Source organism: Megachile rotundata, chromosome 3, assembly GCF_050947335.1.
Source record: "Megachile rotundata isolate GNS110a chromosome 3, iyMegRotu1, whole genome shotgun sequence".
Taxonomy (NCBI): Eukaryota; Metazoa; Arthropoda; class Insecta; order Hymenoptera; family Megachilidae; genus Megachile; species Megachile rotundata.
The window spans coordinates 6,376,463-6,403,298 of NC_134985.1; the positions used below are offsets into that span (position 1 = coordinate 6,376,463).

General features: G+C 30.3%; 1 protein-coding gene across 3 annotated transcripts; it reads left to right on the forward strand.

The window, feature by feature from the left end:
• The first annotated feature begins 124 nt into the window (after window positions 1-124).
• On the forward strand, window positions 125-23,481 carry LOC100877930 (facilitated trehalose transporter Tret1). 3 transcript variants are annotated; one of them, XM_076530010.1, is made up of 4 exons: window positions 125-229; window positions 4,236-4,326; window positions 11,639-12,075; window positions 21,814-23,481. In XM_076530010.1, exons 2-4 carry the CDS (start codon window positions 4,248-4,250, stop codon window positions 22,735-22,737), a joined length of 1,440 nt encoding a protein of 479 aa, XP_076386125.1. In that variant the 5' UTR covers window positions 125-229; window positions 4,236-4,247; the 3' UTR covers window positions 22,738-23,481. The 3 variants fall into 3 exon arrangements, with proteins under 3 accessions (XP_076386125.1, XP_076386124.1, XP_003707180.1); XM_076530009.1 differs by lacking the exon at window positions 125-229 and adding an exon at window positions 1,149-1,312; XM_003707132.3 differs by lacking the exon at window positions 125-229 and adding an exon at window positions 3,790-4,129.
• Window positions 23,482-26,836: the final 3,355 nt, after the last annotated feature.

Consider the following 26,836-nt stretch of genomic DNA (forward strand, 5'->3'; position numbering starts at 1 on the left):
TAACCGACTGTCCCAGCGCTGGTCAAACCTTCTCCTCGAAAACTCATTAGGAAAAGAAAAGAAGTACAGATAAAGACAGAAAATCAAGGAAGTAGGGAAACCCAGAAAACCGTTGAAAGATTCAAAAAGGGACAAATAACGGAAGTAAGTCATAAAAATGAAAGTGAAGAGGTTCGCAAGGGTCTGAAAGCGGACACTAACCAGGCCTCGACGACATTCTGCAGAAAACGTAAGAAAAGGTTGAAAACAAAATTAGAGAAAACAGGAAAAGAGGACTTTGAAAAATAAAAAGGACATATAAAACAGAACGACGTACTATACAACGTTGTCTGTAATTATATACAATTAAAAAAAGTTGTTTCCTTTTTATTGTAGAAAATATTTTCGGAAATCTGAACTTCAGCAGCTCTATTGACCTTTTTCAAAATTCGGAGTCCCAAAATGATCTTCTACGATAACAATTAAACTCTTTTCATCTCAGATAATTATAAATTATGCTATACTTTATGACAGTAATAAAATGAATTATAGACAAGAATCCGACCTTGAACATCAGTTTATTATAAATTTAATAGCAGTACACGTGAAATCCTATTAGGTTTGATGTTTGAAGATACAGCATTCTAATGATTGTTGAATTTTTCATTCGCAGATGCAGAAAATTTTAATATTTCAACTTCAACCATTCTTACGACTTACGTTCATTTTTATTACGATAGTCAATAATATAATGATATAAAAATAGAAAAAAAAACTATTGCGGTTTGTAATGACTTTAGTGTTTGTAATGAATTTATGACTTACGAGTTAAACGCTCATTCAGCGTTTTTAGATTTTATGATTTTAAAATTTAAATAATCGTGTCAACTAAAAATATGTACGTGATATTTTGTTCAAAATTCCAAATTAAATATTAGTTCCAAATATTTTGCTGAAATTACTGACTTAGCATTACAAAGAAAGAAAATGTATAAGTAATGAGTAACCTCTTGTCAAATTCTTGTCTTCTTCTTGAGATATCGACTATCATCTGTAAAATCTCGACAAGCTGATTGTTTTGTATTTTCTCTAAGATATGAACTGCATGTACAATATCTTGACCAATGGTGTTTAAGTAGATTCACTTTCCTTGCTCAACAAAAGATCTAAGTTGTGATCACTCGACATGCATACATAACAGTATCTACACTCTCGAGTGCCAGCTATAAAATATGTGGAATATATAATTTCAATATTTTGCCAAAATCGTTGGTTTGATAGTGATAAGGAAAGAAAACATGACTGAATGATAATGGAATAATACCACTCCATGGTAAGTGGGGATAACGACTGCTATAGTCACGTGATTGCCAAATATAGAGGCTTTATTGCGTAAATACGGCATGGCAATATCTAGGTCAAGAACGGGAACATAATAATGAAATAATAAAAAACTGTGCATGTAAATGTACCTTTTACTTTAAAAATTGTTAATGCTTAGAGTAAATAGATGAAACATTTAGTAATATAAATATACAATATTATTTGAAGATTAGCATGTATTTATACTGTTCATCGTCCATTCGTCTACTTATCCGTCGCAAAAGTCGTTAAAATCGTAAATAATTAAATATTTCTAATTTTATAAGTTTTCTACATTTTCATTTCTTGATTTTAATTTCATAAATTTTTTTATTTTGTTTCTCCGTATGGATACCTGCATTTTTGTCGAAGTCAAAGAAATATTTTAATTGTTTTTTTAGTTGTATGAAATTATATGAGAAAAATTAGGCACTTTTGAATATTTATTTTGCTACTCGAAAGTAGAACAGCAAGATAAGAAATAACATTCGCGATATTTTTTCTGTAATGGAAACAAAATTGTCATTGATGTCTATATTAGTTAATATAGGGATAAAAAAAATATTCTAAAAATATTTAGTTCGTAACAGTAAAATAGTAAATAGCTTGATTTCATAGAATTTACTATAACAAAAATCAAATAAGAAAAAATTATTTAAAATGTTACAGAAAAAATTTTGAATGAATCATGAGAATATTGTTGTTCAGACCAAGCGTAAATAATTTGTATAATATTCAATTAAGATAACGTAGATATTTATTGCATAGATGGGACAAGATAATTTTAATTTTAACCATTATAGTTACTAAATTCAGATAAATAAGAAATTGTTCGCAAATCACCTTTATGAGAGTTTGAAAGTATAAAAGACTTGAAAAATTAATGTTAAATATAAATATCCTCAGATTCGTTTAAAATACAGTGTATTTTGGGGCTCGTAGAACAGACAGACATAGACGATGTTACGAGAAAAAAATAATTTACAAAAACGATTTTTTGCGATATTTTCCTCGAGGAAATTAAGTTTGAAAATTCTGTAAAATTTGTATAAGAAACTTCACGACGAAAATCATAATTTTAATAATTTTTTTTAATTAATTCAACACTTAATAAATGTAATTATTAAGACCATTATTGTGTATTATTAGTTATCTTCCTTACTCTGGACAAATTTTTTTTATAACTATCGTGTAAAAATTGCAAATTTAATTTTCTAAAAAACGAAGCCGGTAAGTTTCGAAAATGACTTCTTTTCACATCGAAATCAAGAATACGTCAGATTTTTTAAATAAAGTTATATCTTTGTATTGAGCGAATTCTTTGAAATATTTTACAGAAAATGTATTAGGGTATAACATAAATATTTCAGATATTTTAAATCCAAAACATAAAATATCATTTATAAAACTGCTAAAAGAGATTTTGTTGATTTTTATACCTTTTTATTTAAAAATTGGTATAGATGGAAAGGTGTACGATTCTATTTAAAAATATAATGAGTGAATTCGTATTGTGTCTTTTTAATGAATTACATTTTTCACAAAGATCGATTCTTTGTAAGATTTTACAAGTATTAAAAGACAATATTACGAAATAAAATATTCTTAGTACCTTCTAAATTTTGGTATAAAACATTTTATTTGTTAATTATAATGCATTTTATGTTAATATAAGCCTTTCCAGTGATTATCGAATTATTACTCAGATTGTGTACAAAATATGTTGTCAAAATTATTATATGAAAATAAGTAAGATGCATATATGACATTGTACTCTGTATGAAAATATAAAAAACAAAAATACAACTCAAGTTATTAAAACTCTTAATACGAAAAACGAAAGTACAATTCAGGTTATTAAAATTAATAATAGAGTAAACTCGATATAATGAAAATATCAAAATTTCATTGTTGATTTTCAAAATGTATTGATTATGGTATTGATTTAATAAAAAAGTGGGCAAAGAAAAATTAACGATACTTCAAATAACGAATAAGTCACGCAACACTTAATTGCATATAACCTAATATTAAAAAGAAAGTTTTATTAATTAAATGTAAAATCATTCTAAAAATATAAGAAACATTTGAAGGATTTCTCAATGCTGCTTTGTATAAAGATTCAAAACATCAATTTATCGAAAGCCATTTTTCAATTATAATCGCAAGTCACAGTCATTTAAGAAAATTAGCGATAACTTTGTATATTTAATACATATAATGTATAAGAACTATGTAAAATTCTTTGTATGATTAATGTACGTTATAACCAACTTTAATTAAAGCGTGTAAAATTAGAAGGAGAATTCAAGATATTCGTGATCAAAGCGTATTTATAATTCTCGTCATAATTTACACGCTGACGTCATTTCATGAATCGCAATCTTCACTGCCTAAAATTCCTAAGAGACCAGTACACACGCGAGATATAAAAGGCTATAGATTTCAACAAATATACACGCAGAAAAACGAATATTCCTCTTTCGTCTGTGGCTAAACACACTACGAAAAGAAATGATGGAGAAATTTAATAAAAGTTTGGATAAATTGCAAAATAATTTATTTTCAAATAAGATCTTCGGTTGACACAATAAATTTTACAATTAGTCGCGTTATTTGTCCCACTGAAATAAAACGTGTGGTGATTATCAAAGATCTTTTCGAAATAAATGCAGCTTTGTGCACACCTGACAGGTGGTAAACTTGCGACACTACTTTATATGAAATTCACGTAATGACAGTCGGACAAAGATATCAATCTTTTTTGCGTTCAATGCTACAAGCTTTGGTATGAAAATATTGCATTATAAGCACCTAGGTTTCATAAAAAATGCGAAACAAATTTAATTTAATTTTAAAATTAAGAATATAACGGAAATTATTCTTCTTTTTAGGAAACCGCAACAATGACTGAGGAAATCTGTGCAGAGAAATTGCCTGCAACGAAAAAAATTCGTCGGAATCAAATAATAGCCGGTGCTGTAGGTAAAGTATTCTCGTTAGTATATATTATACAGTAGAAAAATTATATACTCTTACGTTTCTTACTTAACTGTGTGTACTCTTATAAGACTGTTTGTTTGCAACAATTCCACTTTACACTTTTTATATCAGGGTATTGCGAACGATATATTAACCAATTAATTGTGTTTGACGACTATGTTCATCATGGAGATGTGGCAGAATTTTGTGTCATGACGACTATATCCGTCATGCGTAAAATTTTGTTACAAATTTGATATTATATTGTAATTTTGACGAAAACTAAATTATATTCGTAAATTGTAATATGTTTAAAATGTTTAGAGGTCAACACGAAATGAAATAAACAATTAAAAAGTGTAAATGATTTGAGATGGATTCATAAATTCTTGAGAGCTAACTCGTCATCGCTTGATTATCGTGACACACACTGGTGCGCGCTTTGCAAAAAGATCGCCACAGTTAACTGGTTAAATAAACTTTCCTGAAAAAAACGTTATAAAAAATTAAGATTTAACAACATCCTAAAATAAATTATTCAAATGGAATAAAAATGAATAACGGCAAATTAGCAATTCGGCAAATTAGCAAGTGATTACTAAAATGCTAAATTGTTACTTGACTGCAAATCAAAATTATTTGGACATAATTTAAGCGATAGTTTTTACGTAGATCAGGATGTCAAAGATGTATGTTCTTCAAAGTCAGTTTGTTTAAACAAAATATCTTGTAATGGGATATTTTTATGAATATATAAATGCAAGAGTTTATAGAGTCGTTCAAGGTTGTTAAAATTCTAGTACGATAAAAAATATTTTCTGACACTTTCTTAAATGTTTTATTCGTAATAACTCTTTGAGTTTTTTTTATTGTGATCAACATTTCGTATACGTTGCAATTTGCAGCATTTATCATATAAAAATTCGTAATATGTTCATGGGTTAATTATTCAACAAACAATATGTTTGTAACAATGTAGAATCTTTTTTTTTCCTAATCTTACTAATATTTAAAAATTAACGTTTTCTAATGTAGCGTAATTAAAACTTTCTAAGAAAAAACTTTTGTGTAGGTAATAGACATTGAAATCCTTTAATTATAGATTGCTGAACGCATCTTAAAATACGTTGTTAAAAATTAAGTAAAAAAAAACATTTGAAAAATAAATTTACATTTATTCCTTAGTCTCCATATATGAAAAGCAAATTACATCCAAATGTATAAGAAAGTTAGAATTGGTAAAAGAGTTTTAAACTGCTGCTTTTGTGTAAAAATAAAAAAAAAGTGATGAGTTATTAATCTATGAATCGTTTTGTAAAATAATACTAAAAGAGGTGTTTAGAAACATTTCCAATTCATAATTGTCAATTAAACATGGTACGTAGAAAGTTCGCATTTCTGTTTATAGTATGCCCCGATTTCTGCTTATGTTACGTAAAATGCAATTTCATATACATAATTATTTATTTTAATATTGAACTAGGAGATAAACACGTAAAGAACAAATAATTATTCACTTTTGTGCATTTTACTAAAAACAGACAGCATCGAATGTATATTACATTCTAAATTAATCAAAATTGTACTTGTAATACGTAATGAAAGATTTTATTATTCGGACTCATACCCTCGTCACTAATTGTAGTGTGGCGCCCTTGGCACCACATACGCCATTGCCTTTTCTGTTTTCTATATTCTTTCAGTTTTCTGAAATTCTGTTTCCTGTTTTCTATCTTCTTTAACTTTACGTTCTCTAATTGTTTTCACTTTCTATAGGGTCTCGCCGGGGTTTGCGAACCTCTTCACTTTCTGTTTTATGATTCTCTTCCGCTGTACCTCTCCTTTTCCGAACTTTCAACGGTTTTTCTGGATTTTCCCACTTTCTATATTTTCTCTCTTTCTAAACTGTTTCTTTCTTCTTTTACTGATGAGTTTTCGAGGAGAGGTTTTAACCAGCGACGAGACAGTCTGTCAGAGTCATTCTTATAGCTTACATCGTTTTCACTGCTCGTACGCATTTTAATAAACTTGTGTGGAACGCAACATAGACTTGATTATTGTGTTTACCCTTATGCGATTCCCACAGTAGTGACATTTAAATGTGTTATGAAAAGCCTGATTCTGAACAACTCTTCACTATATATTTTAACGCCGTCCTACCTTAATTTCTGAAATTTTCGCAAAACATTTTCAATATTGCAAACTGTGTTTTTAATAAAAATCATCAATTTAACCAGTTAACTGTGGCGATCTTTTTGCAAAGCGCGCATCAGTGTGTGTCGCGATAATCAAGCGACGGCGAGTTAGCTCTTAAGAATTTATGAATCCATGTCAAATCATTTACACTTTTTATTTGTTTATTTCATTTCGTGTTGACCTCTAAACATTTTAAACATATTACAATTTACGAATATAATTTAGTTTTAGCCAAAATTACAATTTAAACATCAAATTGTAACAAAAATTTTACGCATGACGGATATAGTCGTCATGACACAAAATTCTGCCACATCTTCATGACGGATATAGTCGTCAAACACACTTATAACTGGTTAATTGACATCATCAATTTCAGCCACCTCGAAGGATGCTGTTAATACCCATATCCTGAGCAAATTTGTTCATTCATTTAACCTCTGTTATATAAACCTTGGTTTTAAAAACATTCGAAAAAATATTCTTTGCGAGACGTAAAATCCTAGGTGCAAGGTGACCGCAAGATTTTCTTTAGCAATCTCATCCATCATTGCAAACACACATTGAATAAATAAACGCAGCAAATATAGAATATACAAACATATGATGATGATATACTTGGAAAGGTCGATTGGTTAGGTTAAGTTTTTGCGATCGCCTTGTGCCGCAGATTCTGAGTTGAGCATTTACGTGAATATCTTGAAATGTGGTCATAATTTATGATAGATGCATAAAAGTAAATATTAACACTATTTCTGCCACAACTTTATGTATATCTATTTAAAGATGCGTTTTGACACCTTTTCGTTTGAATGCAAATATTGCCAAAACTACCGGGATTTCAAATTATCAGTTTAATGTAGATAATTTGAGGAATGTATTTGTTGATACATTGGTACATTCTAGTTTAATTCATCAATTTACAAAATATAAATATAACTGTGTACATTAAAATGCAATATGTCGGAAAATAAGCAAATATCAAAGTTATGCCGCAACTCCTCCATTTTTCGTTATAATTGAAATCGGGATTCTTTAATCTGATTATAATTGATATGATGTTGCAAAATGGTGTTGATATTTATATTTAAAATAGTTTAAAATTAGGCACTGTCATGAAATCCTTAAGATGTCAAAAGACACCTCATGGTAGAAATAAATATACCACATCCACATTTTTAGATATAGGATGAGCTGAAAGAAAATGCTATCTCTGAATTAATTTAACAACTATTGTACGAAAAGTCAAAAAATTAATTATATGGAAGTGATTTAATTTAGAAAATTATTTTAAGTTAAAATTTGAAAGATGTTAATAGACCCACTTTTAAATTTTAGAGTATAGTCCCATAGCGAAGAGTCAGACCTTCGGCTAATTTCTTTACCTGTAGCAGCAATAATACCCAAGGAGTCGTTACATTCTTCGTCGAATATTTTAGTTTATTGCTTTTACATCTGATTGCCAGAAGCTTTAAGTTTAGCAGTAGAGTCCGTTGTTTCCAGTTTCTATTCATGTCGAGGTACTGCTTGGTTTTATTACTTGCTATGGTCATTTTTTGGGAAAAAACGAGACTCATTATACGTCACTCAAGCTTCTATTTCCATTCCATTTTGTATAGCCAATAGAAATTAAGAATTGTTTCCCTCACCCTTACTCTGTAAAAACTATACGCGTGTACCGCGTTTTCATGTGCATAAGAAATATACATTCATCTCTTAACATTCGCAACAGCAACAACTCGTATTAGTTTTGTATAGTCTCCAAGTTTGGAGTCGTCCTTCGAGTAAGGAAATAATTATAAATTTTATAATAAGAACAAATTTAGTCGGCACACCACGTGCAATATACAACAAGGCTCGAACGAATTTATTTCAATCACAAGCGTTTACAGACACCTCTTGGTAGAAATAGTGTTAAATGTGTTTTGTTTTATAAAACACTACTACGTTATGAAATACTGCATACAGCATATTTTAATATATGCCATGGAAACAGGAAAGTTGTTCAAATGCGCTTGATGGCATATTTCAAAGTCATTAAAATCGATGAGGAAAGTACAATCGCAAATACCTTCCAAATTGTTTACTTAATTCTTCGGAATTATTTTCCTTTCTTTCCCTCATGGTAATTTGCGACATAAAAATGAAAAATGCGTTACTTTCAAATTACAGTATCCTGATAAATTACATGATAAAGCGCTCTCAACTATTAACGTAAAATATATTTATATATTTAAAGTTATTTATATTTATATATTTATAATTAATATTTAAAAATGATTAGAAATTGGGATTACTCCTTATCTATTTTCTGTAGAAAAGTATCACATATCGTAGAACATGTACAATTACATCACTGTAAATCTTTTTTGCTGTCAAAATAACTAATCTTTGTTCAAAAGAATAATAATTCGAATTAGTAAAAACATAAAATTACGGTTATCCCTGTTAAAGTTAGATAATAATAGTTCATCTACGACTTAAAACAGAGTACCTTGAGTACTCAATTCACTTTTAAATAAGGACTGTCATCTGAAAAATAATGGATTGGTGTAATTCTTACAGAATTATTTAAATAATCCAAAATCACTTCTTGCACCACTATTTTACTAGTTAAATATTTATAATAAAAATATATTTATGAACAGAAGGCACTGTAGATGTTGGAAACTATCAAACTATGAGCCGCAGTTAAAAATAGTAAGAATATATATCATATTTTTACACTTTTTTAATTAACTATAATGAACCAAACGATTCTTATATTTTTCCATGTTCTTCGTTTGTTTATATGTACATTAACAGATTTCAATAAAAATTTTCAACATATAACTTATTTAAATGTACGAAGAATACTTTCGTAATTTTCACTGCAGAATCAGATGAAACAGATGTAAGAAGTAACTTCATTCTTTCAATCAATTACAATTTTTCGAAAATGAATAAAACATGACATTTCTATTACTAACTAATCCATTTAACTTCTTTAAACAACTGCAATATAGCCCAATTTAAAAAAGGTTATTGTTTTAAAAGGTGATATTATACTCTTAATTTCTTAAATGTGTTACCGTAATTCAAATCTGTTTTTCATTTAAAGTGATTATTTTTTGTTTCTAGACACATTTAAAACCGTAATGACACGTGATTTTCTAATAAAACCGTAATGACGAAGTCATAAAATTTCAATGAAAAGAGCAGGTATAGAATACATTATTACATAGATGTACAATATTTAACAATTGTTTCCTGCAAAATACAAATTTCATACCGAATGGGTAACACCTTAAAATAAATCTATTTAATTTTTTTAATCAATCTTATTGATTTTGTTTTCCATTACTTTAAATATTCTTACAGAAAAAGGTGCAAATAATACCAAGATTTTAATTTGTATACTATGTTTACATTTTTGACAGTAAATAGAAATGAGATATTATAAATTTATTCTATCTTTTCGCTTCTCAGTTTTATCGTAACGAGTGCGCACATTGTAATTTTTAAAAAAGCGACGGAAATAAATTATAGTTTGAGAATATTCACAAAGATTTCAAGTACATTATGCTTTTAATTGTGATATATCGACAGAAAATTGAATAGCATACTGGCAGTAATATAAGACACCTGATTTATTACGAATTATTTAACATCGACTAGAATCAAACGATTCAATAATTAGAATTTGCAATTCAAAATATTTCGAAAGCTTTAAAGCTGAGCCGTGGATCCTCTGCTATGTCAACTATGGATCCATTATAATTATGCAGAATCGGAGAGCGAAATGTTGATATATAATTATTGCAAAGCTAAATTCGTTTCAAAAATATTCTGCCTTTGGAACTTACATACACAGTCATTATCATTCTCCAGATTTATGACCAAAATTTTGGCTCAAAACTGTACTTGTACAAATATGATAGGGTGTCCCAGTTTTTTCCGGCAAACTTTGCCAGCGTGTTCTGCATGCAAAAGTAAGAAAAAAATGTTATATGAACATATGCTCTTCAATGTTTTATTAAGGAGTTATAATTAATAATACTAAATTATAATGAACTTGCATTTTGTCGACACAGCGTACATTTTCGTAATAACGGACGTGATTTTCAAACGTGAACTCGTTAATAAAAAATGTAGATATCAACTACCAGAGCAAGTAGACATAAGCGTTTACGTAAACAGAAATAGAGATATTCATACTACGTGTGTCGACAAAATGCAAGCTCATTATAATTTTGTATTATTAATTATAACTTCTTATTAAAACATTGAAGAGCATATGTTCATATAACACTTTTTTCTTACTTTTGCGTATAGAACACGCTGGCAGTTTGGCCGGAAAAAAACTGGGACGCCCTGTATATTATATAGACAAAACGATCATTCACATTGAGAATGTAATGATGTAAGATCCGCGAAATTGGCAACGCGACAAAAATGTCTAAAATAAACAGGAAAATTACCAGAAGCGTACACACTGTACATATGCGCAATAGTTATAATTACAAAACACGTTAATGACATAAGTTTCGATAATAACTTCAGTTATATTTTTCATAAACTGGAAGCATTTTCTTTCGTCTAAAGCCACAGGAACTATTGTCCTGTCGCGTACTAATTTATTTTGTACATAAAAACAATCAATAACACAAACGGGATATTATAATATTTGTTACAGAATTGTCAGTTTAATTCAAGTTAGACTAAAATTAAAGACATAAATCTGAGGTATGGTTTTAATTAATAGCAGCTGTATTTTATACAAACATTTGTTGTTCATATTTTAAATTTCATAATTTATTTTTCTTTAAAATAACATCATTTTACATTATCATCCGGTTTTCCATTTGCCCAATTATTTAGAAAAAATAAGAAGGTCTTAAATTCCGAAAAATAATAAATATTTATAATTATACAATTTACAATTTCATGTTGAAATTCACAATTTCGAACTATGTATGAAATTCGCTATTTCAAACTCCCCGTACGTCTACGCTTGGTTTTTCTGTTTATGACTACTCTGATATTGCTAGACCAAAATAAAATCGTATCATATTTGTAATCCTATGATATTTCGTATCCGATACTCTGTTAAATTATATTTCTCTTTTTTCTTTTCAAGCATCCTTAACACTAATATCGTGTGGATTATGTTTCGCCTGGCCAACGGTCTATCTACAAAATGGGAAACGTGCAGTACCCGTACCTCCTGACATGAGGAAATGGGTAGACTCTGCATTACTAGTAGGTGCTAGTCTTGGACCAATCCTTTCTGGTTTACTAATTGACCGTATTGGTAGAAAATGGTTCCTGTACCTGATAGTAACGCCATTTCTTGCCTCTTGGATACTCATCTTTTTCGCCAAAAATTTTACGCTATTTTTCGTGGCAAGACTTGTCGGAGGATTGTCAGTTGGAGCTATATACACTGTAGTTCCTATATATAATGGAGAAATTGCTGAAACAGGAGTCAGAGGAACTGTCAACGCGATTGCAGCAGTGGCGCTTAATTTGGGATACATATTTACCTATGGCGTAGGTCCGCTTTTGGACAGAAAGGTAACTTTTACAGATTTTTAAGTACAATAATGTATTTCATAATGAAAGTGGAGTATTAAATATTTAGTGTTTATATGTATGCAGTGCAGAAATAATTTAACCAGTTAACTGTGGCGACCTTTTTGCGAAGCGCGCACAAGTGGGTGTCGATATAATCAAGCGATGACGAGTTAGTTCTCAAGAATTTATGAATCCGTCTCAAACCATTTACACTTTTTATTTGTTTATTTTCATTTCGTGTTGACCTCTAAACATTTTAAATATATTACAATTTACGAATATAATTTAGTTTTCGCCAAAATTACAATTTAAATATCAAATTGTAACAAAATTTTACGCATGACGGATATAGTCGTCAAACACAATGAACTGGTTAAATAAATAATTAACTAAATTACTTTAGTAATTGAAACAAATAATTGCCAATTTATATTATGTACTCATTCAGATTAACGAAATAGCGAAATATGCAGTTACGTTTCAAAATAGATAATCGATTTTTATATTACTAATTTGCATCAAAATGTACTATTATATATCCAGTGATGTTACATAGTGTTATATTTTCTATATATTTCAAATATCACTGTTATGGAAGGGAATTTAGCGAGCATTTACATTGTTGCAATTTTTTATTTTTTTCCTCATTTCATCACGATGAATAATTTTCATTTAAAGTATCATTCTTTCTGTAGTGATTGCTGTTCTTACAGGTAATAAAATAACACTCACGAGATACGGAGCAAATTGATATTCTGTAAGAAACAAGTTGCGGTGCTAAATGTTTGTAAAATTTTTTATTATGTTCATTTTTATTTACATTTTTAAATGATTTCATTAACATTTTTTTCGATTTTGGTTTCTTGATTCCCTTCGACATTTTTTCGGCTTATGTAATTTCTTTTACGAATATAGTTGTTAGCATATCTAAATTCATTTTCTTTTCTCGTACAGTTGGAAACCTTTAACACACTGATTTCCACACTGAAGCAGTTGAAAATTATATTATAGGTAGAATTTTCATTTTTAACAAATCGTTCCAAATATTTGCAAAATATCTTATTATATTTATTTCGCATAATCTCAAACAGTTAAAAGGTGTATTTTCAATTAGATTAACAAAGAAATTTTTAATAATATAGATGTTAGATCTATACAGAAATTTAAGTGACGCACATACGTGGTTAATAATTAAAGTGTTAAAACTATCTTAACGTTAAACAGCCAATAACTGACTGACAACCATCGGTTCGCATATATTTCTTAATAAATCTATATAAAAATATAAAATTCCTACTGTAATTTGGACTAATTACATTATGGCCATAATGTTATCAATAACGTTTCTAGTTACTGTTCCAACTTCTCTTAGAAATATGATACCACTAGATATTTTCCTTACATAAGTCGGAATCATGTGACTGTAAAATATTAACAAGGGTAAATATTTAGAATAAAGGAGCCACATCTGATTACGATCACCTTGAAATATGTTGCCAAGGTTATCATACTGAACAACTTTTTTCTAACATTTTCTAACATTTGCTCTCAAATGTTCTATTAAGGAGTTATAACTAATAATACAAAATAATAATGAACTGGCATTTCGTCCACACAGTGTACAAATGCATTATGAATATCTCTATTTCTGTTTACATAAACTCTTGCCTATTTATTCTGGTAGTGATATCCACATTTTTTATTAACGTTTTATTGATGAATTAAGATTTCAAAATGGCGTACGTTATTACGAACACGTACGCTGTGTCGACGAAATGTTAGTTCATTATAATTTTGTATTATTAATTATAATTTCTTAATAAAACATTGAAAAGCATATGTTCATATAACATTTTTTCTTACTTTTGCGTATAGAATACCCTGGCAAAGTTTGGCCGGAAAAAACTGACACACCCTGTATATTAGCTAAAGCACTTGATAATTTTTAACATGTTTCTTAAATTATATTTTTATTATTTTACTTGTTATATTGCAAAAATGCATACAAAATTAATATCTTCTTTCTGTATTTAAAGTATTGTGATATTCTTTATTTTATACAAGCATAAGTATTCTTACAGTTACTAATAATCGAAAATGTACCGAGAATGTTAACGCAAGTTGACCGGAAAAAATAGTATTAATATTTTCTTAAATGTCTCGTTTGTGTAGAACGTCTTTACACTCATATTTTCTACCGAAACAATTCTTCTTCTTCTTCTTCATAAGTGTTTAACGTCGCGTTTAAGGGGGGAGACCAGTATGACACCTTAAAAAAATCGATTTTTTTTTTTATCATCTTAAAAAATTCTCCCTTCTTTCCTACGTATAATGCCGAAAACCGGGTTTAAAAATTCGAAAAACTCTCGTAGCTAGACCTGTTTCCGTATCGCACATAGCACTATCCCGCGTATGCACATACATATAACTTTAACCTCGTTTTTCTCGGAACACCATTTTTGGACCTTGCAACCAGCCTACAGCCTAAACGGAGGTTCAGATCACCTTGAAATTTTTTGTGGTAGTATTTCAAATCAATGGCTATCGGCCTAACCTAAAACATCCCAGAAAAGAAATCTAATTTTGGAGAAAAAAAATAAAATGTTGGAAAAATTTGCGTAATTACGTGTTTTGCCACTTTGATAATTTTTATATGCTATTGGGTTGAATAATCAAATCAGGTCGGAGGTTAGGCCGAAAACAGCATCGATTTCCTTTACTTATAATTTTATTTTATGCATTTCTGACGACTCGTTTGATCTGTACCCTGGTTACAGTGAGGAAGTGCACCGAAGTGTAGACCATCTATCTTTTTTTGTTTTTAACTATACCGCCCTTATTTGTACTGATTTTTTTTTAAATATTTAAATAAAGGTCCATTTTAACTAAATTCATCAAAAGATTTGATTTTTCTTAAGCGACAAAACTCTGACGATCTTTTAAAGATAGGCCCGTTTTAGGTTGCGTCATACTGGCCTCCCCCCTTAAAATATTTGTGATGATTAAAGATAAAAATTAGTACTATACAACGTGCAGAAAATTATTTCAAATATGTATCTAAAATATGTATCTATCTAATATATCTCAAGGTACATATTTACTTCCTTATTATTTTATAAATTAATCAAATATTTAATTTTTGTGGTATAAAATGTCGTTGATATACTATGGAAACAAAGTGTTATAGAGGGCTGGTTGTATTTACACTCTTGGCTTCCACATTGGAACCACCATTTTCTAGTTCTAATTTTAGACATTAGATTTAAAATCACTTTACTGAGAAACTTTCAGAACAAAAATTTGCAAAAATACAACTAATTGTATACATTAAGCTCTGTTTTATTAGATTCCGATTTTGGATTTTAAAACTCCTAATTTCAAAATTAGCAACCTTAAAAAAATATATATATATAGGTATTTGTATATATATATATAAAAATATATATATGTATACACGTTGGCAAAGTTTGGCCGGAAAAAAACTGGGGCACCCTGTATGATTGATCGGACTCTGTTAGTCCTCGAAATATTTGAAAAAATAACGCGTTTTATTGCCAATATTTCCAAGAGTGAATAAATCGCAACTAGGATCTCTTATTTTGTTTCGCAGGGCTTTGAAGAGCGAGGAGACGCTCTCAAGCATCAAAAAAGATGAATTTAAACAATGTGTTGAAAAGTGAAATAAAAGATTAGAGAAGTGTATTAATGCAAGTGAGGAATATTTTAAAGGGGATTGAAGGTTTGCATATAAAATTTGGATAAGATAAAGAAAAATAAGTTCGGTTTCTTTTGAGTACCCCCTCGTGTTTCTCATTTTTAACGGCATCTCTGCGGTTTTTAAACGCATGAAAAAGCTCCATTAGCAACAATTTTTGCATTAAATGAAAACATTGATATAACGGTAAAAATCTGCTTGCAGGTGGAATAGTTTCCGAAACTTTGATAATACCTTCATTTGTTAAATGAAATTATACAGTGACTGGCATAATAAAGTGACCATTCTATATCGTATATAGAATAGCTCAAAACTAGTGTTTTTAATGAAAATGAATCCTAACATTTGGGTTTTTTGAAAGGATTACTGTCATACCATAAGTTTATTACAAAAATTTAGAGACTGTTTGCAATAACAAGAACTTATAACTTTATTTTAGCGAAAGAAACATTTTCATATATGACAAAAAAGTGACCACATTGTAAACCTTAATTTATACATAAAAGAAAATTAAATTTAATATTTGGTATGACCTCCTTTGGCCTTAATGACTGCCGCCAATGATCTGGGCATGCTTTCCACCAGATTCTGTAGATGATTAAGATCGAGATTTCCCCAAGCTTGCAGCAGCGTATGGAAGTAATTATTTTTGTTTGTGACTCCAGTTTTGTTCACATTTCTGTCCAAAATCGACCATAAATTTTCGATTGCATTTAAGTCTGGGGACTGTGGAAGCTAATCAAGCAGTTTTATGTGGTGGGAAGTAAAAAACTTCTTTGTTTTTTTGGCGGAATGCTTCGGGTCGTTATCTTGTTATAAGATAAAGTTATTCTCCAAGCCTAATTGTAGTAACGAAATTTCCAAATTCTCACGTAAAATATCGATATAAGTATCAGCAGTCATGATTCCATCAATTTTTATCAATTGACCCATGCTACCCCAAGAAAAACAGCCCCAGACCATGATATTACTCCGCCGTGTTTTATCGTATTTTGAAGATGACGATCTTCAAGCTCTTCGCCAGCTTTCCGCCACACACGAAGTCGCTGTTTAAGTCCAAAAAGCTCGAATTTACTCTTGTCCGTCCACAGAACTCGTTTCCAGAACTCCACGGGTTGATTTACGTACTTTCTTGCAAATTCGAATCGCTTTTTCTTATTTCTATTATTAATTAACGGGTGCTTACATGCGAAACGACTCTGCAAATCTACTTCGTGCAGTCTCCTGCGCACTCTCCGATCAGAAACGGACAGATTGAGTGATTCACGAAGATTCCTGATAGTTATCCTCCAATTTGTGCTTCGCGTTCTACCCCTCCCAGACCGATCAGCCACTGTTCCGGTGTTCAAAAATTTCTTATAAAGTTTCTGGACAGTACTCTTGCTGACATCGCATTTCTCAGCGATTTTCCGTTGTGAAACACCACACTTACAGTCTTTGATAATCAGATTTCGAACCTGATAGGAAATTTGTCGACCCGTCATATTCACTACCTTTCTATACACTGTTACGCTTTCTTTAACATGTAACCAGGAACTGTTAGTTTGAGGCAACTGTTAGCTACGTGCTGCGTACATAGTATGCACGGTACATCGCATTTACACGTCACAATTAAATAAATGCGCAACAAATTCTAGGGCGGTCACTTTTTTGCCATACATGAGAATGTCTGTTTTGTTAAAATCAAGTTGCAAGTACTTGTTATTGTAAATATTCTTTTAATTTTTGTATCAAATTATTGGTATGACAGTAAACCTTTCAAAAAAGCTCGATAATAGTATCCTTGTTCAATAAAAACATTAGTTTTAAGATATTCTGTATTGGATATAAGATGGTCACTTTATTATGCCGGTCGCTGTAGATTGTCTTGAGCACACACTAACATAACGCAATATTCTTCGTAAAAAAGAATTAGCTTGTGAATGTCAAAATATATATAGTTATTTTATAAGAATGTGACGTATATTTTTAATATTTTGTAGGCACGTTTAATGTTTAAATCCCGAAATTTATACAGCCTCTAATATTAAGACCACGTACGAAAATTTTACTTTTATGATTATAACATTGTCATGTACGGAAAATTATCTTTTAATCGTGCCAATTATTACTAAATACGATGATAACGATATACATATACCCTGCAACTGATTTGTTACTATCATGATAGTAATCAAATTGTGTGGGTGATGAGCGATTAAGGGCCGTGTGAGCATTTACGTTAGGCTCGAGAATCGACAGCGCAAGGTCAAATGTGATGAGTGCCGCCTATTCAAAAGATTAGTTTACAACTCCCCATCACTATATTATCTGTATTCAAAACAAGAATTACAGATATATGTGACAATAATGAAGATATAAAAACGAAGAATAAAATCAAAGGATAGAAATACAACATATTAACATGCGTTAATAATGTTATCAATAATGACGTATCATGTTAGCAGCTAATAAATAGTATTATTACAGTTTGAACAGGCCTTTTAACCAGTTAAGTGTATTTGACGACTATATCCATCATGGAGACGTGGCAGAATTTTGTGTCATGGCGACTATATCCGTCATGCGTAAAATTTTGTTACAATTTCATAATTAAATTGTAATTTTGATGAAAACTAAATTATATTCGTAAATTGTAATATGTTTAAAATGTTTAGAGGTCAACACGAAATGAAATAAACAAATAAAAAGTGTAAATGATTTGAGATGGATTCATAAATTCTTGAGAGCTAACTCGTCATCGCTTGATTATCGCGACACACACTGGAGCGCGCTTTGCAAAAAGATCGCCACAGTTAACTGGTTAATTTCACGAAGAACGTGAAAAATGCTGAAAATTTGTAGTGGTCATAATTTGACGGCCAGGAACTGTAAATCTTAATTGTACAGTGACTAGTATTAGCAACTGTTTCATGTTCACAAACATTGTAGCAAAATGTAGGTACTCCAAGAGAGTTGCCAAGTACATTTGCCAAGAGACCGAAATAATTCAAACAAAACAGCTTCCTAATGAATAAGTTTAGGGCATAAGTATGTTAGTATTTTTATGTAGAGAACAAGAAACTGCGTCGATTGGTGCAGTCAAAAATATACATTTCCAATTAAAAAAACAGTACAGTTGCATATTTCTTGTGCATCAATGCACAAAATTGGTTGCATAATATGCATTGTCTGATACAGTTTAACTTTTAAGCATAACATTTTATTTTATTTTCAAATGTTTGGGAGCCTGTTACATAGGACATACAGGGTAAATCGTGATAGGATTCTATTAGTATCTTAAAGGATACTATTAGACAGAAAAGTAAGAATCTTATACTTTGAAAAATTAAATATGATCGTGTCATTATAATGTACTACAGGGTGAATCACGAACAGTGGCCAGTAGAAATTACTCTGTTATTAACAGTCCGATGGAAAATATTTTTATCAGTTTTTGACGAAGGAACTAATCTGCGGATTATTTGCTACTGCAGCTGAAACAATAAGTTCATTTGCATTGTTCGTCTTAGATTTTAGATAATTTTTCTTTCAAGGAAGTAAACGACCAGTATTCTGAAGTGTTTTCCGTGTCTACCCATAAATGCGTCGCGAAGGTTGACGTTTATCGGGAAATCATTCAGCGTATATCTGCCGAGTGAACATTGCATTACGTCCGCACTCCCCATAGATCATAATCACCAACTTTCTATCAATACTATAACTCAAGATTATAACCTATACGATAAAGTCGACTAACAACATACTTATTCAGATATCATTAGATATGTTACAATGTACACTACCATCCATAAGTATCCGGACACAAGCGAAATATGCATTCGCGTTGCATGAAAGTTGTTCAAATATCTGCAACAGTAACTAAAATCGATTTTTTTTTCTGCGAAGGTCAGAATACTGGAATGTTTTTCGATTGATAATTCTCGTTTGGAACTCATAGCTCGATGGAAAAGAAGCTACAGACGAACTAAGCCAAAACTGTCGTATGCCGTTGGGCTAATGACCATGGCAGTCGATGCCCATAACATTAATCATCATCATCATCATCATCGTATGCCGTAGCGTTACCTCCATTCTTATCTCCATTGAGGGAACCTAAACATCTACCAACAGTTTACAAACACTTGAAACATATCGAAGAACCCTCTGAATACATTCTGCATCATAAAAATGAATCACAGTAGAAATTGAAATTTTTTTTAGAATCGAAAGCGGAATTTTACTTTCACACTTTCATTGTATAATGTGTACTTAAAAATTAATTCTATTACGTTATGACACCTCAAGAAAGATAACAATAATTATTACAAATGATATGATAACCCTAAATACCTTTCGTACAAAGTTCAATTATGTTTTATGTAACGAAACCAAGTGTCCAGATACGTATGGACGGTAGTGTACATGTATGTCTACAAACAGTAGGCAAGAGATCAGAACAAATTTCGAGTAACATATAATACTTCTTGTAATATCAAGTTTTTCCATTTTTTCTCCACCCAGACGAAAAAAAAATTATTTCCCGATATCCATTAGATTCGTCTTGAAATCCTCTAATAGATAGAAGTAAAAAATGATATGTTTATTTGCAAAAAATTCACGGTGACCTTGAAAAGATATAAAAAAGGAGCTGAGAAATAATTCTTCATAGTCGCGTTAAAATTCTCTTGAAATCATACAAAAGCCTTTAAAAATATTTTTGATCGAAGTGTTATTAACAGAGTAATTTCACCTGATCACAATTTGTGATTCACCCTGTATAACGTTATAATCACACGACCATATTTAATTTTTCAAAGTGTAAAATTCTTACTTTTCTGTCTAATAGTTTCCTGAGTAGATGTATAAAAAAATACATTTGTACGAATTTTTAGATTTATCACATAATTATGATTAATTATTAAAATATCTTCCTAATCATCATCAATTTTGACTAATTCTTGTTTGTTAAAAAGTTTTTAATCAATAACGAGCAACAACTAGAACCTTCCAGAAATAACTTAGGACAGTGTTCTTGAAAGCACATGTCAAGAACAAGGTCATTGAAACTGATTCCTCTTGTCAATATTTACCGCAATCAATAGTGGACAGTCATGTGGATGAGAAAGTTGATATACAGGTTATCAGTTGCTACTTTTGTATATAATCGAATATATTCGATGTATGAACTTCTCGATATTCTGACTAATTATTTACTAATTAATGAATAATCAGAAAAAGCCGATATAATCCCTGCTTATTCGCATTTTTACAACAGTTATTATTCGCAGAATTCTCAACATTCCTGAAACTACTTTTACACAGCTAACGTTCATGTTATCTTTAACTTCTAATTGGCGATATCTCCGATATCGATGAGTCAACGAAATGAAAAAAGTAAAACTTTTACATTGTTCACTTCATGAATTTCTCTTTCGCTTTTAACAACTGCTTTTTTTCAATGATAATGATATCGAATACGCCTATATTCGAAGAACTTTAGATTAGATACGTGTGTCATATGACTTCACTAGCTTTCAATGTATAATTCCATTCCTATTAGTTACGACTGCATTCCCAAGATGCAATTCTGAATATGCATTTAATTTTGAAACAAATTTCATATTAAAATTAGTATTTAGTATTTTATTGGGAAAAATATGTCCACCTCCAGCTTTTCAAATGTACGCTCTTAGAATGGGATTTTGCAGTTTTCTATTGATACTACGGATGTTGAGTACTTTTAATACTCAAGTTAACTACTTCTTTTACTTTAAGTTAATTACTTCTTTTAACTCAGACTAATAGATAATTTTGCACCATGTGAAAAATGGCTTCCGTGTTCTTATTCCGCGTTTTATGGATGGAAAATCCTCAGTTTAAGTCTTAAGTGAAAATGTAATGATTGAAATTAACGAGGCAAAATCGAAAAGTATAAACGTACCGAAAAATGCATAAATATAATAAAAGCCGTTAGTCTAACACTAGACTTTTATTTCATTATTATTATTTTCTCTAAATTAAATATTTTTTAATTGTTTCAGGATCTGGCAGTGATTAATTTGATACCAGTGATGATATTTGGATTAACGTTTGTATGGATGCCCGAGTCACCTTACTATTATTTGAAAAAGCAAAGACAAAGAGCTGCAGAAGTATCTTTGACATGGTTAAGGAGTCAAATTAACAATGAACAAGAAATAGATGAGATAAAAGCTTTTATAGAAAGCGAAGAGAAAGGTAGCATTAAAAAAGTGTTCACCGTACCAACGCACAGAAAAGCACTCGTGACGTTGATGCTGCTATTTGCGGGTCAACAGATATCTGGACTGATGGCTATTCAGTCTTTCACTAGATTTTTATTACCACAGATAAGTAGAGAAGTGGATATTGAGGCTACCCTCATTATTATAGCCACAATAATCTTAGTGGGAAGTGCAGTAACTGTATTTGTTGCGGACAGATTTGGTAGAAAACCTATACTTCTATTGTCCGCATACACCGTTGCACTAACTCTTCTTGCTGCAGGGGCATACTCTTTTGTTCGTACAAATGTGACGAAACTCGATAACTTGCCTTGGTTACCATTAGTTATAATTGGAGTTCATTGCTTTGTCTATTCCTTTGGTTTAGGTTCTATCCCGACAATCGTGTCCTCGGAAATCTTTCCAATGAAAGTGAAAAGTTTGGCAGTCATGGTCGCAAATATCTTTTCATTTCTAGTAGCTTTGGTAGTCACTATATGTTATCCATTCGTAGTCGATGCGTATGGTTATTACATAGTATTCTTTGTTTTTGGTGTACTCGAACTTATAGTCGCAATTGCTACAACTATCATTATGCCAGAAACGTCGCAAAAACCTTTCATAAAAATTCAAGAGATTTTGAAAGAAAGTACAGATAACAAGGTAAACGAACCCTCAACCAGCACAGCAGAACCAGTTAAAGTTAAAGAAGACACGGCATAATTTAAGATGAATGTGGAAACAATGCAATGGAAATCATATTATTTTTTAAGAAGTTCGGATTCAACACATACATGCAGACTGTATTAAAAAGTAAAGATATTTGAACAACGAAATATATATTTTTATAACGAAACAAGTAAATACAGTACTGAAAGGAAAGAAAATGTTAAAGTTTTCATTGCACCTTCTCCTTAATAATCTTTACATCAAAGGCTGACTAAATTACGTATTTATTTACATTCTCTTGCACTATAACATAATATTGTTTGTATAGACACATATTTATCGGGAATATAAATTATAAAATTTTTGTAAAAATGGAAATTATAATATCTTTGTAAAGTTTGAAATTATAATATCTTTGTGTAATATCGCATAAGAATTTTCCATACCTTTTTCTTTTAATTACCAATTATAAAATTACCGACGGTACAATAAACAATAATTTGGAGCTTCAATCATCATACGTACTCAGCTGATTTTTAACTCACGATTAAATCGTCGATCGATGACACGCACTTCGGTTAAACGAGGACGGTAAATCTAATTCACGAAAAATAAAATTATTAAATTACTATTTAATGTATTCTATTTGTTCATTAATATCTTATTAAGGAATTTAAAATTATATGCAAAATTATCGCGTTTACACGCCAATGCTTAATCTGCGATTTCTGATCTACTCCCGATTAAATTATTATAAATTGACATTTAACTATTAAAGCTATTGAATATTAATTTATCATAAATTAATAAATATTTTTAACTATCATTTCCATGCATTTTCCTGATTAAATAAAAAAATTTGAAGTTATAATAATTTTTTACACGCCTAGGCATACGCATTTGGCGGGAAAATCTGGTCTCGCCGAAGTATAAAAATAGGCAGACACAGCAGACACTACAGCGGTAGAACAATCTTCGACTTACAAGGGATGTTACCCAATCGACACACGCCGATTTTTATGCGCTTTGAGTATGATATAAAGCGCAAAAAAATATTTGACACGTATTTTTTTTTTATCGGCCATCGTCCATGCGGAAGGGGTGAAAATATCCTTCAAAGTTGGGGTTGCAAAACATATTTTCTCGAATACCTGAGGAACTATTAGGTCTAGACAAAAAATTCAACGTGCAAATTTTTCTGTTTTAGAAGGCCAATAATATAGCGTAAGTGGATTTTTGAAAAATTTATTTGTTTAAAAAATATGTTAAAAATTAACATTATTTTGCCAATTTTTTGAATAAAACGTTGTACCATTTTGATCAAATTTCACATACATAAACTGTGAGTCCAAAGAAAAAATATGGATAAATTGGAATTTTTAATTTCGTTTGTGGAAAAAATATTACTGTCGTTGAAGTTATACGTACATTTTATACCTTCTGTCCGGTGCACGACTGATTTTTATACACAGTATTCTGGAATTTTTATTTTATTACATTTTTATACTAATTTATTTAAAAAAAGAACTTAAGAGTCCATAGGTGCCTTTATAAAAATATGAGGCTCGAGGTAGATATCCTATTTGTTCCGCGTTATTGGCGCGTACTGGGGGCAGTATTCGACGCACGAAAGATCTTGACGCGTAAATTGTACTTGTGCCAAGTGTAATATCTTCATAATAATGTAGAATACATGTTGTGAATGTGATTGTTAATGTAGAATACATGTCGATTAAGAATTGCTTCGCGACCATCAGTCACAGAGTCCGGTCGCTGAAGACCACGTTTTGAGTGGAAGTCCATGTTTCCAGTTAATGAGCAATTGTCTGTCTAATTATAAAGTCAAACTAATGAATAACTGTTGTAACAATAAGTCCGGCCAGTTCGTTGAATTAATTTAAAGTAGCTTTTCTAGTATTATTTCCAATAATCGAATATTGTTCTGTCATAATTTAGGATCGCGTTAATTGTTATGCATAGCATCGCTAGTATACCATTAGTATAACCGTTTTATCATCAAATTCTTTGTCTAATTACCGAACATCATAGAATCTTTTATTTCTTCGCGACATAATAGAATAGATATACTTTTTTAACGTCGTTTCTTAATCAAAATTATTCAATAAATGCAGAATTTTTAAATTCTGTTGAGCATCATTATCGATATACTACATAACCAAAATCCGTCTAACTCACTGACTCAGTCACTCATCGAAATGTTTGAATACTTCCTGACATGTTAGAAATTTGCGGTCTTTTGCAATCAATTCCTCACGTCAACATTGGAAATACAAAAATTGTCATATGTTCAAATTTTCCGCTTGAATAAAAGTTATGAGGATAAAAATGCCTACATGCACGAAGTATGTAAAACTGTAAAGAGGTCGAAAGAACGCTTCTAAACAGAGTGTCCCGCGACTAAAACGAGTAATTATCATAATATCATACCACTAAGTTAACCATATTGAAAATTGTAATCGTTTCCTGATATATGACGATTGAATTAATCATACGTACTGATTACATTTGTTTTAATTAGTTCAGTTAATTACATTCATCTAGCAATAATAATCATTAGTTATTGAATATGATTTCACATTAGTTGCAAGTCAGTCGTTAAAGTTAGTGGCTCGTAACTAAAATAAGTGGAGGTACTATTAGAGAAAATTTTTAGCCTTTGTTGAAAAATTGTGTAAAAGGAAGCGAACAGTTGTGAAAAGAAAATTTATTTAGAAATTTAATAAAATCCTAAAAGAACAAAATCAAACATTTTTTATTTACTGTTATATACGCGATGGAGGAAGTAGTCCCATGAGCGGACTGCGCGACGCAATCACGAAGACCACCGAGGATACCCGAACGGTGCCGAGCGGGAACCGCGCGAGATTTCAACTGTCTTTTGTTTCTACCGTTTTCTTCTCTCTCGTCTATGCGTGGCGTCATTCTCGATTTATCGCACGCGATGTTAAGATCGATGTTAATAAAGTTATTCGTTAAGAAGTGCTCCTTGTTCATTTCCGCCTAATTTACTTACTATGTTATCGATAATATCAATTGAAAATAGGGTTTTCTACAGTTCCACAGTGCCTATGCGCGACCCGCCACTGATCAAAATACATTTTACTTAACTTTGAAAAAATATAGTTGGACTAATATCCAAACCTCTTAAAGTCAATCCCATATTTTTATGAACTATTGCGACATAGCCAAAACGATATACTTTTTATGCAGGCTTATCATGATAATCCTCAGGTAAGGCGTATATAATATTATAAATAACAACAAACACTTTATTAATTTTAAATTCTTGAATAAACTCCAGAATCGATCCATCTATAAAATTTGTCACATACAGCGGATGATTTTTAAAAATCCTGCCAAATAATTTTACTTGTATTAAATAACTTACTCAGTTTGTCAAACATTTGAAAGCAATGTTGAAATAATTAACAGTTGCACGTTACGAAAAACAAATAAATAATAGACAAATTATAAAAAAATATCAACCAAATTCTCTTTATTGTTTCAAAATCTATTTATTGTTTACATTTATTTACATTCATTTACAAAATGTTATCTAAGCGAATAATATCGAAAATAACCAATTTTTAACATTTTCAACTTTTAAAGTTTTTAAATATTTCAATACATATTACAAACTTAAGGGTTTCATTTATACAACTCAAACTTAAATAAAAAGTTTACAAGAAAAACGATTATAGTTCATTTTAAACAAAAATTAAGATTTTACAATTATGCATTAAAACTTAAGATAGAACTATCAAATTATAATATAATAAGACGAGAAAAGGAATACAGTGCAAAAAATTGAGGTTCAAAAAATACTAATTTCAGTATATAAAATGAACTATATCAGATTTTTTTAATAAAAAATGTCGCATTCCGATCGTGGATTTGATAAATTATTACATCTTCATTTTTTTCAATACAAAAAATTGAATGCAGTCCCTATAAGAGTTGATGTTTAAAAAAGCTTACTGGTTTAAATTTGTTATCCTCAATTAAACTAAATGTTACCTAACAAATTTCCTAATTTGTAGTATTTACACATTCTTTTATTCAGAAGCGAGCCTTTTTACATCTCAGCAATATTTTTTCTACAACAACAAAAATTAACATTTAATTAAAAATG

Coding starts and splice junctions, on each gene's coding strand:
- LOC100877930 (XM_003707132.3), top strand. CDS start 4,076: ATGACAGTCGGACAAAGATATCAATCTTTTTTGCGTTCAATGCTACAA. Junction 4,327..11,638: donor AATAATAGCCGGTGCTGTAG/GTAAAGTATTCT, acceptor TTTCTTTTCAAG/CATCCTTAACACTAATATCG. Junction 12,076..21,813: donor GTCCGCTTTTGGACAGAAAG/GTAACTTTTACA, acceptor TAATTGTTTCAG/GATCTGGCAGTGATTAATTT.